Source organism: Syngnathoides biaculeatus, chromosome 17 (assembly GCF_019802595.1).
Source record: "Syngnathoides biaculeatus isolate LvHL_M chromosome 17, ASM1980259v1, whole genome shotgun sequence".
NCBI lineage: Eukaryota > Metazoa > Chordata > Actinopteri > Syngnathiformes > Syngnathidae > Syngnathoides > Syngnathoides biaculeatus.
The window spans coordinates 5909739-5923477 of NC_084656.1; the positions used below are offsets into that span (position 1 = coordinate 5909739).

General features: G+C 39.4%; 1 protein-coding gene across 7 annotated transcripts in view; it reads right to left on the reverse strand.

Moving 5' to 3' along the window:
* cacna1bb (calcium channel, voltage-dependent, N type, alpha 1B subunit, b) overlaps positions 1 to 13739 on the reverse strand; it is a 188491-nt gene that overhangs the window by 53852 nt on the left and 120900 nt on the right. For 6 of the 7 annotated variants that reach the window (XM_061847560.1, XM_061847559.1, XM_061847562.1 and 3 more), the window contains 5 exons: positions 10810 to 10882; positions 10524 to 10641; positions 6298 to 6365; positions 6121 to 6227; positions 929 to 991 (listed from right to left, as the gene is read on the reverse strand). In XM_061847560.1, coding sequence (XP_061703544.1) covers positions 929 to 991; positions 6121 to 6227; positions 6298 to 6365; positions 10524 to 10641; positions 10810 to 10882 — 429 coding nt within the window. The remainder of the gene's footprint in view (positions 1 to 928; positions 992 to 6120; positions 6228 to 6297; positions 6366 to 10523; positions 10642 to 10809; positions 10883 to 13739) is intronic. The other variant, XM_061847561.1, reaches the window with a different exon arrangement.

Sequence of the window (13739 nt, forward strand, 5' to 3'; positions counted from 1 at the left end):
CTGCTCTTTGCAACTTCAGTATCCTTCAATTATTTGTTATAGGTATGTCAACCTTTGCAAATATGGCATGCTGTATCCGAAAAAGATGGGAACAACATGAGAGATGACACAAATAGATGAGTTTTTATTTTTTAGTTCTTATTTCCATCTAACCAAAGAAATTTCTGGTTACTCTGTCTATTGCATGATACTTTATTGGTTAGTTAAGTTTGTTCCATCTGCTCACCGGTACCTCAAGACTTGCTGGGCTGGGGAAGAGTAGAGAGTGTAACTCCTGAGAGGCAGACAGAAGACACAGACAGACAGACAAGCAGACAGACAGACAGACAGAGGGCACTAAGGCACAAAGGATAGGTTTACACACAAACACACACACACACACATAAGCGACAAACACAGGTTGTATTTCCCTAGAGAGGAGAGTTACAAAGAAAAAGACACTAAAATGATATCATTTTTTTGTGTGGTATACATTTTGGAGACCCACGTGTGAATGAAAATGTTTTGTGTTGTGACAAACACCTTCCCGACCTTATTTCTTAACCATAATATACCATTCAGATAGAACACAACTGCTATGTTTGCACTAATTTGGCTTTTTAACTTGACTGTAAACAATGTTGTAATTCATTCAAAAAAAAAAAAATTGTAACAAAACATTTTAGAAATGTATGTTTGGTATGCATTTTATACTGTTTGAAAGGGTTGAAGTTCTTTTCTAAAGGAATGTAGGATTTGCAAGGGATATGCAATTGTTGTAGGTTTAGCTGTTTGATGTATTCTAATAACACAATGCCAATATTAAGGACCAGACAGACAACATTTCAAACTTCGGGAGCCAAGAGAATTATATAATGTAAGTCTAAATGTGGAGGAGAAGGGAGAGAAGACAAGGAGGGGAATATTGTAACAGAGAGCGATAACTCACAGTGACTGAATGCTGTTGATGGACGACCTGCGAGAGAGTGCGTCTCGATTTTGCTTTACAAAACTGTACATGCAGAACAAAAAAACAAAAGAAAAATGAGACACAAATACGAAGGGAAAAGGTGGAACCTCGATGTGTCCACCTGTTCCCATCTAATTTACTCAAAAAGGACACATCTGTGCAACTACTTTGCAAACACCATACTAATTTGTAAGCAGACATTTCTATAAAAGCAGAAACTGAACCTGGAAACCAGTCAGGAGTTTCATTCCAAATACATTTTCGATTTTAATTCTTAACAATACCAATTTGAGTAGTTGGGAAAGTTGCTGATTAGAATTTGAATCTAACTTTGTCAAGAAAATGCCATGCCATGAAACCCCGAATTTGCAAACAAAAAAACTGTAAAATTCAAACGAAAACAGTTGCTTATGAGCCAGGTCGCCAATATGTCGCCACACCATTCACTTTCAAACATTTGGAGAATACTGGATGCTAATGCACAGGAAAATAATGACAATGGCAAGGTATAAGGATGAGCAACGGCAGCTCACCAGTGTTTACTCCAGTTGAGCAGCCCCATTTCTTTGTGAGGCAGATGGCAATTAAGGAGCGGCTGTGGGCCAAGCAACTTCACTTTATCTAATGTACGTAAACCCTGTCAGGGTGGATGTTTCATTGCTTGATAGGAGTCTCTCTTTTGCAATGTATACAATGACCTGGATGAGTGTCTGTTTGTAATATCAAAGCAGTCTAAACTGAGGATGGTTTAGGTCAAAGAAAATAATCTTTTAATATAAAGGAGACCTAATGCATTGCTACGGTTTTCACAGATATTTAAAATACGTCACTATTTCTACTTTTGGCAATTTACATTGTTTTCTCCACTACATTTCCGTAGCGTGCAAACAGAACATCTACAGTAGTTCAAAGTAATAGCAATCAGATTAATCCACGTTTTCAGTACATAATTTTTTATTGCTACATCAAACAAGTTACCAGTAGATTCCCAGAAAACCATCAAGGTTGAGCGTTCATGAAATATGATACATGATATACTCGTCCACACTCTTAAGGCTGTGCAATTGGGCAATTTGTTAAAAGGGGTGTCTTAAAAGAAGCCATCTGCTGTTGACGTTACAAATTCACTATTACTATTTTGTACAAATTTTTTTGTTCCAACGATTTACCAATCCTTTGAATCACTAAGCTAATATTTCGTTGTATGACCACAGTTTTTTTTTTTTTTTTTTTTTAATAACTGTTTAGTCATGGAGTCAACCAACTTGTGGCACCTTTCAACTGTTATTCCACTCCAAGATTCCTTAACGACATTCTGCAATTCATTTACATTTCTTGGTTTTGCTTCATAAACACCATTTCTAAATGTCACCCCACTAGATCTTTATTGGATTAAGGTCCGGGAATTGGGATAGCAACTACATGACATTAACTTTGTGGGTTTGGAAAGAAGACTTTGCATGTTTACTAGTGAGTTTGGGGTCATTGTCTCGTTTCAAAGGCATGTCCCATTCAGCATAAGGCAACATGCCTTCTTCAAGTATTTTACGTGTTTTGACATATCCAAACCAATCCATGATTCCTGGCAAGCAATAAATCGGGCCAACACCATAGTAGTAGAAACATGCCCATATCATGAACCTTGACCATGCTTCACTGCCATCGCTTTGTACTGTCAGTCCACAAATTGGTTCTCCATTTCTCTTTAGGCCAGTTGATGTGTTCTTTGACAAATTGTAGCCTCTTCTGCACACGTCTTTTTTTTTTTTTTTTTTTTAAACAGAGGGATTTTGCGGGGGATTTTTGTAAATAGATTACCTTCACACAGATGTCTTCTCACTGTCACAGTACTTAAAGGTAACTACAGACTGTCTTTGATCATCCTGGAGCTGATCATTGGCTGAGCATTTGCCATTGTGGTTATTCTGCGATTCATTTTGATGGTTGTCTTCAGTTTTCTGCCAGGTGTCTGGTTTTGCTCTCCATTTTAAGGCATTAGAGATAATTTTAGCTGAGGAGCCTATATATTTTTTTTTGCCCCTCTTCATAAGGTTTTCCCTCTCCAATCATCTAATCAAAGTACGCTGTTCTTCTGAAAACGGTGTTGAACAACCAATTTTCTCCTCAGGCTTTTAAGGAACAATGCATGTTGAACAGATGAACAGGTTTCATCCCTAAATAGGGGCCACCTGATTCACACCTGGTGTCCACAAAATTGATGACCTCACTGATTGAATACCACACTGCTATTTTTTGGAACACACCCCTTTCAACAATTAGTTGCAATTACACAGCCTTAAGTGTATATCATGAACGCTACTGCACCGACTGGTAATTTGTTTGACATGTAGCAATAAAAAAAATATACTGAAAACATGGATTACTCTGGTTTGTCACATTAGACTATTCTTTTGAGTAGTACTCTACACTGATAAATTCCCCCGAACCATCTTTTATACGTTTTGATGAAGTGAGAAAAAAGAAATATTTGTTTCCTCGAGGTGTCCTCCTTTCATTTCATTTGAACAAATCGAACGTTTCCAAAACTTGCAGCAGCATAAAGAATGTTTATGCTCTATAATGCTAAAATGGTATCTAATGCCTTTTTGCATTATTTATCTCTTCTATTTGCACAGAGTGAACTGAACAAATAAATGAAAAAATATTTTAAAAATGAAACCAAGTAGTTGCACATTATTAGGTGAAAGGTCATTTTTTTCTCTTATGCATTCATAATTCCTTTTTAACCAAGCAAAATGAAAGTTTATCCAAAAATTGGATAATTTTGATAGAATTTTCAGTGGGATAAACTGAAAAATATTTGTGATCTGAAGCCCGACATTCAACTCATCAATCATACTGTTTTTATAGTTTGATAAAACCTGTGCTTTGGTTCTATGTGTAATCAACCCGCAAAAATTGCTTCTCAACATTAGAAGGTTGTTCCTCAAATGATGAAACGATTGGGAAAGCTGTTCCTCACAGAAAATGTATTAAAAATGATGTTTTATTTATTTTTGTTAAATTATTTAGCCTTTCTACATAAAAGCAACACAGAAATGTACCGGTAACTGTCTAGACCAAAATAAAATGAAGTTCCACAAGGGTGCACTAAAGTTTCTTTTTTTTAAAACATTGAGTATATAAAAATGATGCCTTGCGATTGGCTGGCAATCAGTTCAGGGTGTACCCTGCCTCCTGCCCGTTGACAGCTGGGATAGGCTCCAGTACTCCCCGCGGCCCTCATGAGGATAAGCGGCAAAAAATGGATGGATGGATATAATAATGAACACTACATTCTCACCTGTGGCCTCACTACCATGGATTATTTTCGGAAATTGGAGTAAAAGGCTCTTCTTTTACCTTATGCCTTTTATGTCTACCTACAGTCAGAAATATTTGGATCGACATCCAACCTGGAGGTTAAATTCATTTGGATTAATGCAGTGCAGTCAAAAGGTCAATTTTCTTTTCAGTTTTCCTGTGCTTGTTAAGCCATGTGGTAATGTGTTGGCCAGGTTAATATGTGCGAGCTAATTTCGCTTATTAGCCAAGTCACAAACCATATGATTTACACTCAAGTAGACTAAACCGAATAAACTTTAAATACCTAAAAACACAATCAAAACCCTAACCACTCACTCAGAATACTGTTGATACTTAAGTACATTAACTGTCAGACGCTTTCAGACTTTTACTGAACTATCATTCTGCAAGTTGACTAACTTGACTATATTTCCTGTGAAGATACTTGCACTTTTTTGGAGGTATTTTATACAATACTGGGATGGGGGGAGTATATACAGTATATTTGATTAAGTTCCCATGAGTCACTTCACGTACATTAGTGATTACGCAAAGACTATGCAATCACAAGGACATATTTTGATGTATACTTGTTTGCACAATAAAACTCAAAAAACACGGTCCTAGACTGCCACACTGCATCCCACTGGGCATCAAATGACACTCATTTTGTATGATATTAAATCTGTGTGCAAATATTGCCATATATTAATGAAAATAAAAGCTACAGATAATATCTAAAACGGTTTGTGCGAAAACAGTTTTGCCACTGTCACTGCTCCAGAGATTATTTCATAATTTATTTCATGAACTGAACAACTGATCAACAGTTTTTTTTTTTTTTTTTACCCAGATGCAGACTTGTGATCAGAAAATTAGAAGGAAGTTCAGATGACCGCTCTTGTGCTTTGCTGAACTTTTAGTTCAGTGCCTGACATATTAACGATTTTAGAGAGGCCTTTTACAAAAACTACTCCAAGGAAAAACAGAACTATGTGTTTCGTGCCCTTTCCGATAAAAGCCATGAAAAGTTCTGATAATTTACATCGTAATGATCCCTATAAAAAGTGATTCACCCACTCAGAATTAATGTACTGACTCTGCAAGCTTTTGTCTTATGTAGTTCTTTCAGATGTTTTTTCCACAACTGCCTTAAATACTAGATGGATGGATCCTTATGTTCATAAAAAAATGAAGGCAATATGAAAACAACTATCAGTCTTTTGTATGCGTGTAGTAAATTTAAATACTTGTTTCATCCAATTTGTCAAAAGCAGTGTATTTTCCCCATTCTTTCCATTTTGTGCACGAGGCCAGTAGCCAGATCTTTCACATTACAGAAACCCTGTCTGGAAAACCTTCTGACACGTCACAGCGTAACCTTAAATTATATAAATGTATATAAAACATCCTAAATTTCCTTATGTTATGAAAGTTACATTTATTAACAGTATGTCATGAGCAAAGCTTGTTTTGGAAGTACTGTAAATCTTGAATGAAATTGTGTTGTTGTAACTTATCAGTTTTCTTAATTTCTGTGGTTGAGTATTTCAATTGTTTGTTTTTTCCTGCTACACAAAATTAGACAATGTTGAACAGGAAAAAGCAACAAATTGGCATGTTCTACAGACTGGGTGCGTCCTTAATTGCCTATCATTTGAGGAGGTGATCAGTGAGGGGTGAATGACCCAATCATAACCACAGGAATACTCTCAAAGTTGGAGGAGTAGAGAAGTCATCCAAGCACAAACTCACACAGAATATTAGATAAGAGGATGACAACAAAATCAATGACAAAAGAATGTTTTATCGGGGTTAAGCAAGAGAATGAAAATATAAGAGGGAGAGGATGGACAGAAACTTACGCAGCTATTGAGATGTTGGCTGCTGACATGGGACTGACTTCCTTCACCTCCAACGCTTTCTGCAGAGCAAGCTTCTTATTGGCTGCCTCCTCCTGTTCTTCTTCATCCTTCAGCCAAGTGTCAGCATTATCCAATGCATTTGTATGCATTATGTTAAAAAAGAATATCTGAACTCACCTTAGTTAGCTCCTGCGCATTTGCAAGATTATCAACAGCGATAGCCAAGAAAACATTCAGTAGGGTGTCTGAGGAACAAGCGGACTCAGGAGAAACTATGCCTTTACTGTGTCACAGATTACACTCATCATAAGGCTCTCTTTTTCATCTGTAGCAAGACATTTTTTGGGGGAAATTATAACATTATTATACATTTGACCAAAATCAACAGACTGAGGGAAAATTGGGCCATTAATCCAAAAGTATATTTGTGGAGTCAGGGAACATTTAGTTAAAGAGGGTTTGGCTCTCAATCTCAAGGGTGCTTGATAGTGAAGAGGTCACTCAGGTTCTCCCTCACCAAACTCTAATTATGCTTGTGTAGACCTTGCTTTGTGCAGTGGGTCACAGCCATGCTGGAACAGAAAACAGCCTGCTGCACTAAACTCTTCCCACCAATTAGATGCATGGGATTGTCTGTCTTGGTACAATGAAAAATTAAGATTAAGAGGAGACTAAGAGGAAGTTAATCTGATTGGAAAATGTTAATAGTTTAAAGGATGTATGGCAGAAGGTCTTTACATAGAATGAACATACTGTATATCTACAGTCACAAGAAAATATAGGTGAAAACTTTGCAACTAATTGGATTGCTGCATAAATCGGTCAAAAATGTGTTCTGATCTTCTGCTACATCACGACAATAAACAAAAACAATCTTGGTAAGCTAATAGCACCCAAACAATAACATCATACCTGGTTGTATTAGAACACAACGTGAAAACTTCACAGTATAGGGTGGGAAAAGTACGTGAAGCTTTGAATTTAAAAAGTACTGTTTTTGACAACTTCCTGGAGTTGCAGTTTAGCACAACGTTCAAGATAAGTTGTGCAACATTCCTCTCTACAAACCTGGTTCCGCACATCAACTTTGTTGCGATTTCTGGTCTGACTCACTCTCTTGAAGTCTGTCAGTCGGGTTGAGTTCAGAACTGTGAATGAGCCTCTTCAAAAGAGTTTTCTTCTGGATGATACCATCCAGTCATTGACTTACTTCTGTCTTTTATCTTGTTGTCCTGACGCATCAACCAACCTGTGCTGAGATTCAATTGGCGGACAGATGGGCTCAAATTCTTCTGCCAAATGCCTTGATAAATTTTAAATTCATTTTTCTGTCAACTATAACAATGCGTCCAGGCCCTGAAGGGCCTAACTCACTGACGAAAACATTGTCATAACTCTTGTTCAGATAGATTACCTGACTCCTGATTCCAACTGGCTCTTGAACAAGTCATTAGCCAAAAACTCAATTTATGTTATCCAACCCACTCTTTGATATTTGCAAGTTGTGTTCAATAACAAGTTGTGGTTTTCAGCCAGACTTATACAACTTCGCCAGGCTAAAGAGATTGCATATCGTATCGGGGACAGGGCCCTCTACAATTGCACTAGAAACCAGCTGATTAAAGAAATTAACATTGCAAAGAGGGACTATGCAGTTAAACTTGAAAAACGTCTCGGCGCTAATGATTCCAAATCAGTTTGGCACGGTCTATAATCGCTCACTAACTACAACCGACGTTCAACCAGGGTAGAAAACAAGAGCGGCCGAGCCTACGACCTAAATAGCTTTTATTGCAGATTCGAGGTAGACACTTCCACACTATGCACCCACTAAGCCGCACCACCTTCCACTCCACCGTTTAGCATCCATGAAGGGCATGTTAGACAGATCTTCAGACAACAAAAGATCAACAAAGCACCAGGCCCAGGCCTTGTGTCCCCACCCTGCCTCAAAGTCTGCGCAGACCAACTTGCTCCTGTCAGATCTGATCCGTTCAGATCTTCAACAGGTTTCTAGAACTGTGTGACTGTGTGAAGTACCAGCCTGCTTCAAACGCTCCACCATTATACCAGTCCCCAAAAAAAGCAGCAGTGTCAGGTCTTAAAGACTATAGGGCTGCTGCCTTGACATCTGTGGTCATGAGGTCTTTTGAACGCCTTGTGCTGGACCACCTCAAGAGCGTCACAGGTCCCCAGGTGGACCCACTGCAGTTTGCACATTGAGCTAAGAGGTCTGCCGATGATGCAGTCAACATAGGTCTGCCCTTCATCCTTTAACATCTCGACAGCGAGGGTACCTTTGCGAGGATCCTGTTCATGGACTTCAACATCATCATCCATGAACTCCTCTCCTCCAAACTTCTCCCGCTCGGCATCTCGTTTCCCATGTCCTGGTGGCTTTGCAACTTCCTGACGGGCAGGACACAACAGGCGAGGCTGGGGGACACCACCTCATCCACACGCACCAACAGCACCAGAGCACCCAAAGGTTGTGTCCTCTCACCTCTGCTCTTCTCGTTCTACACTAACGACTGCACCTTGTGGTATTCGACTGTCAAACTCCTGAAGTTTGCAGATGACAACACTGTCATCGGCCTCATCAAAGACGGCGACGAGTCTGCACATCGACAGGAACTGGCTAGAGTGGAGCTCTTGTCTTTCTCTACGTGCCCTGGGATTTACTGGCAACCAGTTTACAAAGTACACCACCTCTTGCCCAATGATACCTGGGATTGGCACCACTGTAACCCTGGTGAGGATAAGCGGCTCGGAAAATGAATGAATGAAAAAGGATAAACAAAGATGCTTGTGTCAACAAGTTGTGTACAAAACTACAAGTAAAACATGGCAACACTGCTGTAATTTTCACAAGTGCCCGAGAGCCAGATACCCTACCATGATTAGTTGGCTTTGCACACAACTCTGTAAAAGTGCCATTCATGTCAAACTCAAGGGCCGCACTAACAAACTTTCATATTAAAGTGGGGGCCACAAAATATTATCTTGTGGGCCACAAATGTCCCGCGGGCCGCCAGTTTGAGACTTCTGCTCTAAAGACTGTAGAGATGATTGTGGACTTCAGGAGGCAACCTTCACCACAGCTTCCCCTGACGCTGCCCATCTGTCTTGTGGCAACTGTCGAGATCTTCAAGTTCTTGGGAATTACAGTCAAAGGACCTGAGGTGGGAGACGAACATCAACTCCATCCTCAAAAAAGACCAGCAAAGGATCTACTTCTTGCGGCTTCTGGGGAACCATGGTATGTCACACGAGCTGCTGAGTCAGTTCTACACAGCGGTCATCCAATAAGTACTGTGTACCTCCATCACAGTCTGGTTTGGGGCCGCCACAAAAAGGACAAACTCCGAATGCAACGGACAATCAAAACAGCAGAACGGATTAACGGCACCACTCTATTGAGGACTTACATGCAACATGAACAAGGTCCAGAGCAGGCAGGACTCTTTCGGATCCTCCACATCCTGGCCACCAGCTCTTCCAGCTCCTTATGTCGGGAAAGCGCAACAGATCAATGGATGTCAAACTAGCTTTGTCTTGTATGTCGTACCAGGGCAGCACCGTCTGCCAGAGAAAAATTTCATTTGTTTTTTTTCAACACTTGGCCATCCATCCATCTATTTTCTGAGCTGCTTATCCTCACGAGGGACGCGGGGAATGGTGGAGGTTATCCCAGCTGTCAACAGGCAGGAGACAGGGTACATCCTAAACTGGTTGCCAGCCAATCGCAGGGCACATAGAGACAAACAGCCACACTCACAAGCACACCTAGCGGAAATTTCAAGTGTCCAGTGAATGTTGCATGTGGTTTTCTTTTTGTTTGTTTTTTTTTAATGTGGGAGGAAACCGGAGTGCCCGGAGGAAACCCACGCAGGCACAGGAAGAGCATTCAAACTTCAGACAGGCGGGTCCAGGATCAAACCCGGGACCTCAGAAATGTGAAGCCAACGCTTTACCAGGAGACCCACCGTGCCACCCCAAACTTGGCCAAATAAAGCTGATTCTGATATATTAAAAAAAAAAACACAGAAACATATACAGTACACAAGTAAGAGTGTGTGGAGTATTACTGTTGATTGTTGTGACTCAGTAGAACAACAGATCACATATGACCAATTTATGCAGTAATCCACATTATTCCAAGGGGGTTTAAATACTTTTTCTTAGAATCAGTAAACACTTACCAGAGACCAAAACCATTTAGTTTGTGGTTCTCCATGAAAATCTGACTAATTTCAAACTTTCAAATGCCAACTTGGCTTCTAACTAACTATTTTACAATGTAGATTAGAATTTAGAGATTTCCTCCTCAATAATTGCTAAGACAAAGAAAGACCTTTGCCTCAAAATTTTAATAATAATGTTTCTTTTTAAAAAGAGGATACAATTTCCAAAAAGTGTAAGGACAATGAAGTAGACAGAAGAGAACATCCCACGGCGGACACCGCCTTGTGACTCTATGCCATGGTACATCACAGCATTCCAGTCCTCCCCCGTTAAAATCTGAGAGTCAAGAGAGTTCCGATGACACTTGGGTTCCTCAAGTATTGCACAGAACTTAATTAGTTGGCAGCATAAAGGGTTGTGAACACAGACTAATGAAGGGGTTATAAGGGAGCTTGTCAGGAGGGGGGGGGGGGGGTTACTGCTTGTAAATTTGGGTAGTCCTACCTGAAACACAGTGAGAATGGCTGCTGGAAAGGTATCGAAGTTTGTTGTCGGTGTTTCATCCTCAAAATTAAATCTAAATGTAAAACAGAACAAGTATCACAAAGTAGCAACTCGACTAGCATGTCACTGAGCACACACTGCAAGGCCAAACAATTACAGTCAATCCGAAATATGTTTAAAACATTCCCCAAGTCTTGGAAATGGGACACACTTTGCGAAGTCGAATCCAATTGGACCAATTTAAAGAAAGAAAGAAAAAAAAAAAAGAGTTGTCGACTCACCCCAGCATATTGAGCAATTGGAAGTATAAAGGTGCTGAACAGCTAGTCTGGATAGACATTTGATGTTGCAGATATCATACTTTATCATGTTTACTGAACAATGAAAAGATACATTATTATGAAGGAAGAAGTGGGTTGAAAAAAGAGAGGATGTGGGTGAGAATACAGGAAAAGCAATTGCATGTCTAATTTCTTTTTCATCCATAGGCACAGTAGAAATGATCAATATAATTACAGTATATCGTGTTAGAATATTTGAAGTTTATATATCGAATTTATATGGGTTAGGGGCAACGGGGCAGCCACCTGGTGTCTCACACGCTTAAAATCTGTTAATGTATTTGCATGAATGAAAGGTTACATGAATTTCAATTGGCTTTACTCTGCGATTATTGCAATGACATGGATAAGTAATTGAAATTTTGAATCATGGAAAAACCAGCAGCTTATTGATCTCATGAAGTAGCTTGCCAAACCATGCACACTGTGTGACAGTTCAGCCTGTTTCTGTCGACTCCCTTAGTATGCAGCACCCTTTAAGGGAAATCTAGTACTTTCAAAGATGTTCCAATAAACATACAATATACTGCGTGCAGTACAAACAAATGTGTGTGAAAATATTACCTCTGTCTAGATTTGTTAGGCAATCAGAGTTGAGGAGAAATGCAGTAGCTCACCAGACTGGCACGAGTAGTCTCATTTAACTTGCCAATGCCTCACAGCATCACCAATTAAGGTAATTCAGTAATGAGAAAATGACAAACTGCTCAGAAGTGCTCTTTTTGCTGCTATTTTTGACATTTTACTGAAATTCTCAAGTCGTAATGATTATGGAATCAAATGTTGCCATAACAGTCATATGAGTCTATATAGTATGTATGCAAGATATTGGGATGAAGTCTATAAAAAGGAGGAGAGGATGTGGTGCACTTTACGACCACAAGACCACTTTGGCCATTAGCACCAAATTGCAGTCGGCTTCTTCCTCTCAAGAGTCTGAGATAAATGCATGTTGGGATGTCTGCTAAGTGCATTTATTATAAACATGTAAACTACTACTGATACTACTACTACTTCTACATTTTAGATAGAATGCATGGTACATAGACGCACATGGAATTGACGCAAATCTACCGCATTCCAGTAAGGCCCAACATTGACCCATACAGTTTTTGCTCTCATGTTCACTGTCCCGGAACATGCATCACATGAACTAAATGAGGGAAAAGAATGGTGTGGGGAAGTGAATTAGATGGAAGTGAGGAGGGACATCTAATTCAATAAACTTTGCCTTCCTTGGTATGGCATCTTATTGTCTCTCTGCATTCTCGTCTCGTTCCACCATTGACCCTCTCTGTCTGATCACAGCACCCTCCATCACACTCTCATCATATCTCTGGTTCATTTCTTCCCAACCCTCCTCGCATTCCCACCATTGTCTTCACCATTGCCTCTCTTGCTTTCTTATGGATTAGCGAGTCTGTTACAGGCAGTTGGCTGCTGTGCCTGTGAGTTCCAAACTCTGTTTATTATGATAATGGGGATTGGGGGCGCTCATCCAAATGGCACCCACAGAGACTTCATTAAATCAGTTTGCAAAGTACAGATCTCCTCGTCCGAACTCCCCACTAGCTAATGCTCTCACCTCGAGTATTAAATAGTTTATATATGATGCATATATATGCCTACAAAAGCATGCTGGTAATAAGTGTGGCATATTACTACAATACAATAAACAGATCTTCCTTATATGAATGATTTTATTTAATATGGTTTACAGATTTTATTTTCTTTAAAGAATGACTTCTCTCATATAATTAATAAATATGGTGGTGAAACCACCATGTTATTTTTTCCCCATTCACCACCCTAAGAAACAAACACTTCTAGAAATGGATTGAGAATTTCTTCTTCTGTTGTGGCTTACTATTTAAGCGCAACAATAACATAACTACTTTAGTTGATGTAAAAACAGTCATGTAGTGATCTATACTTGGGGTAAAAATGTTTTTTATCTCTGCTCAAAAATTCTTGTTTTACTCTTATTTGTGGTTTTCCTGCATGACGCATACAAAGAATGAAACAAACAGGTAAGCAAGAAGATAAAGGCTGAGTTTGGGGCGGTTCAACACCCTGCTCAAGGACATCTCAACAGCACTTGGGAAAAAAATGGAAAACAACATCTGAGATATGAAAAACTGACAGGGAGCAAATTCACACTGGGATAGAAATGAATTAATAGGGCTTCAAAATTGCATTTTGATGCACGTTCTCATCATAGGCTCGCTGTACACTGAAATGAGCAAAACAAGAAAAAATGTTTTATAGTCATTACACTAAAGGCTGCATACTGTACTCCATCAAAGCTGATGACAAACAGACGTGATGTCCTTTGAGTCTTTTCTTTTGTTTTTGTTTTTTTTGGGGGGGTGTTAGAAGGATGTTTTTACATCAAGAATTGTTAACCTGGCGATGATAGCGTTTGCTTAGCTCATGATTTTACAAAATATCTTCTATCATTAAAGAGTGACAACTGTAGTTAGCACTTAACCAATCTTAACATAACTATTTTGCCCATTAAAGCTAAAGAAAACATTGTAGCCAGTCAAACCATATATGCTGCCTGATGTGCTCTGCTCGGTGAAAGCA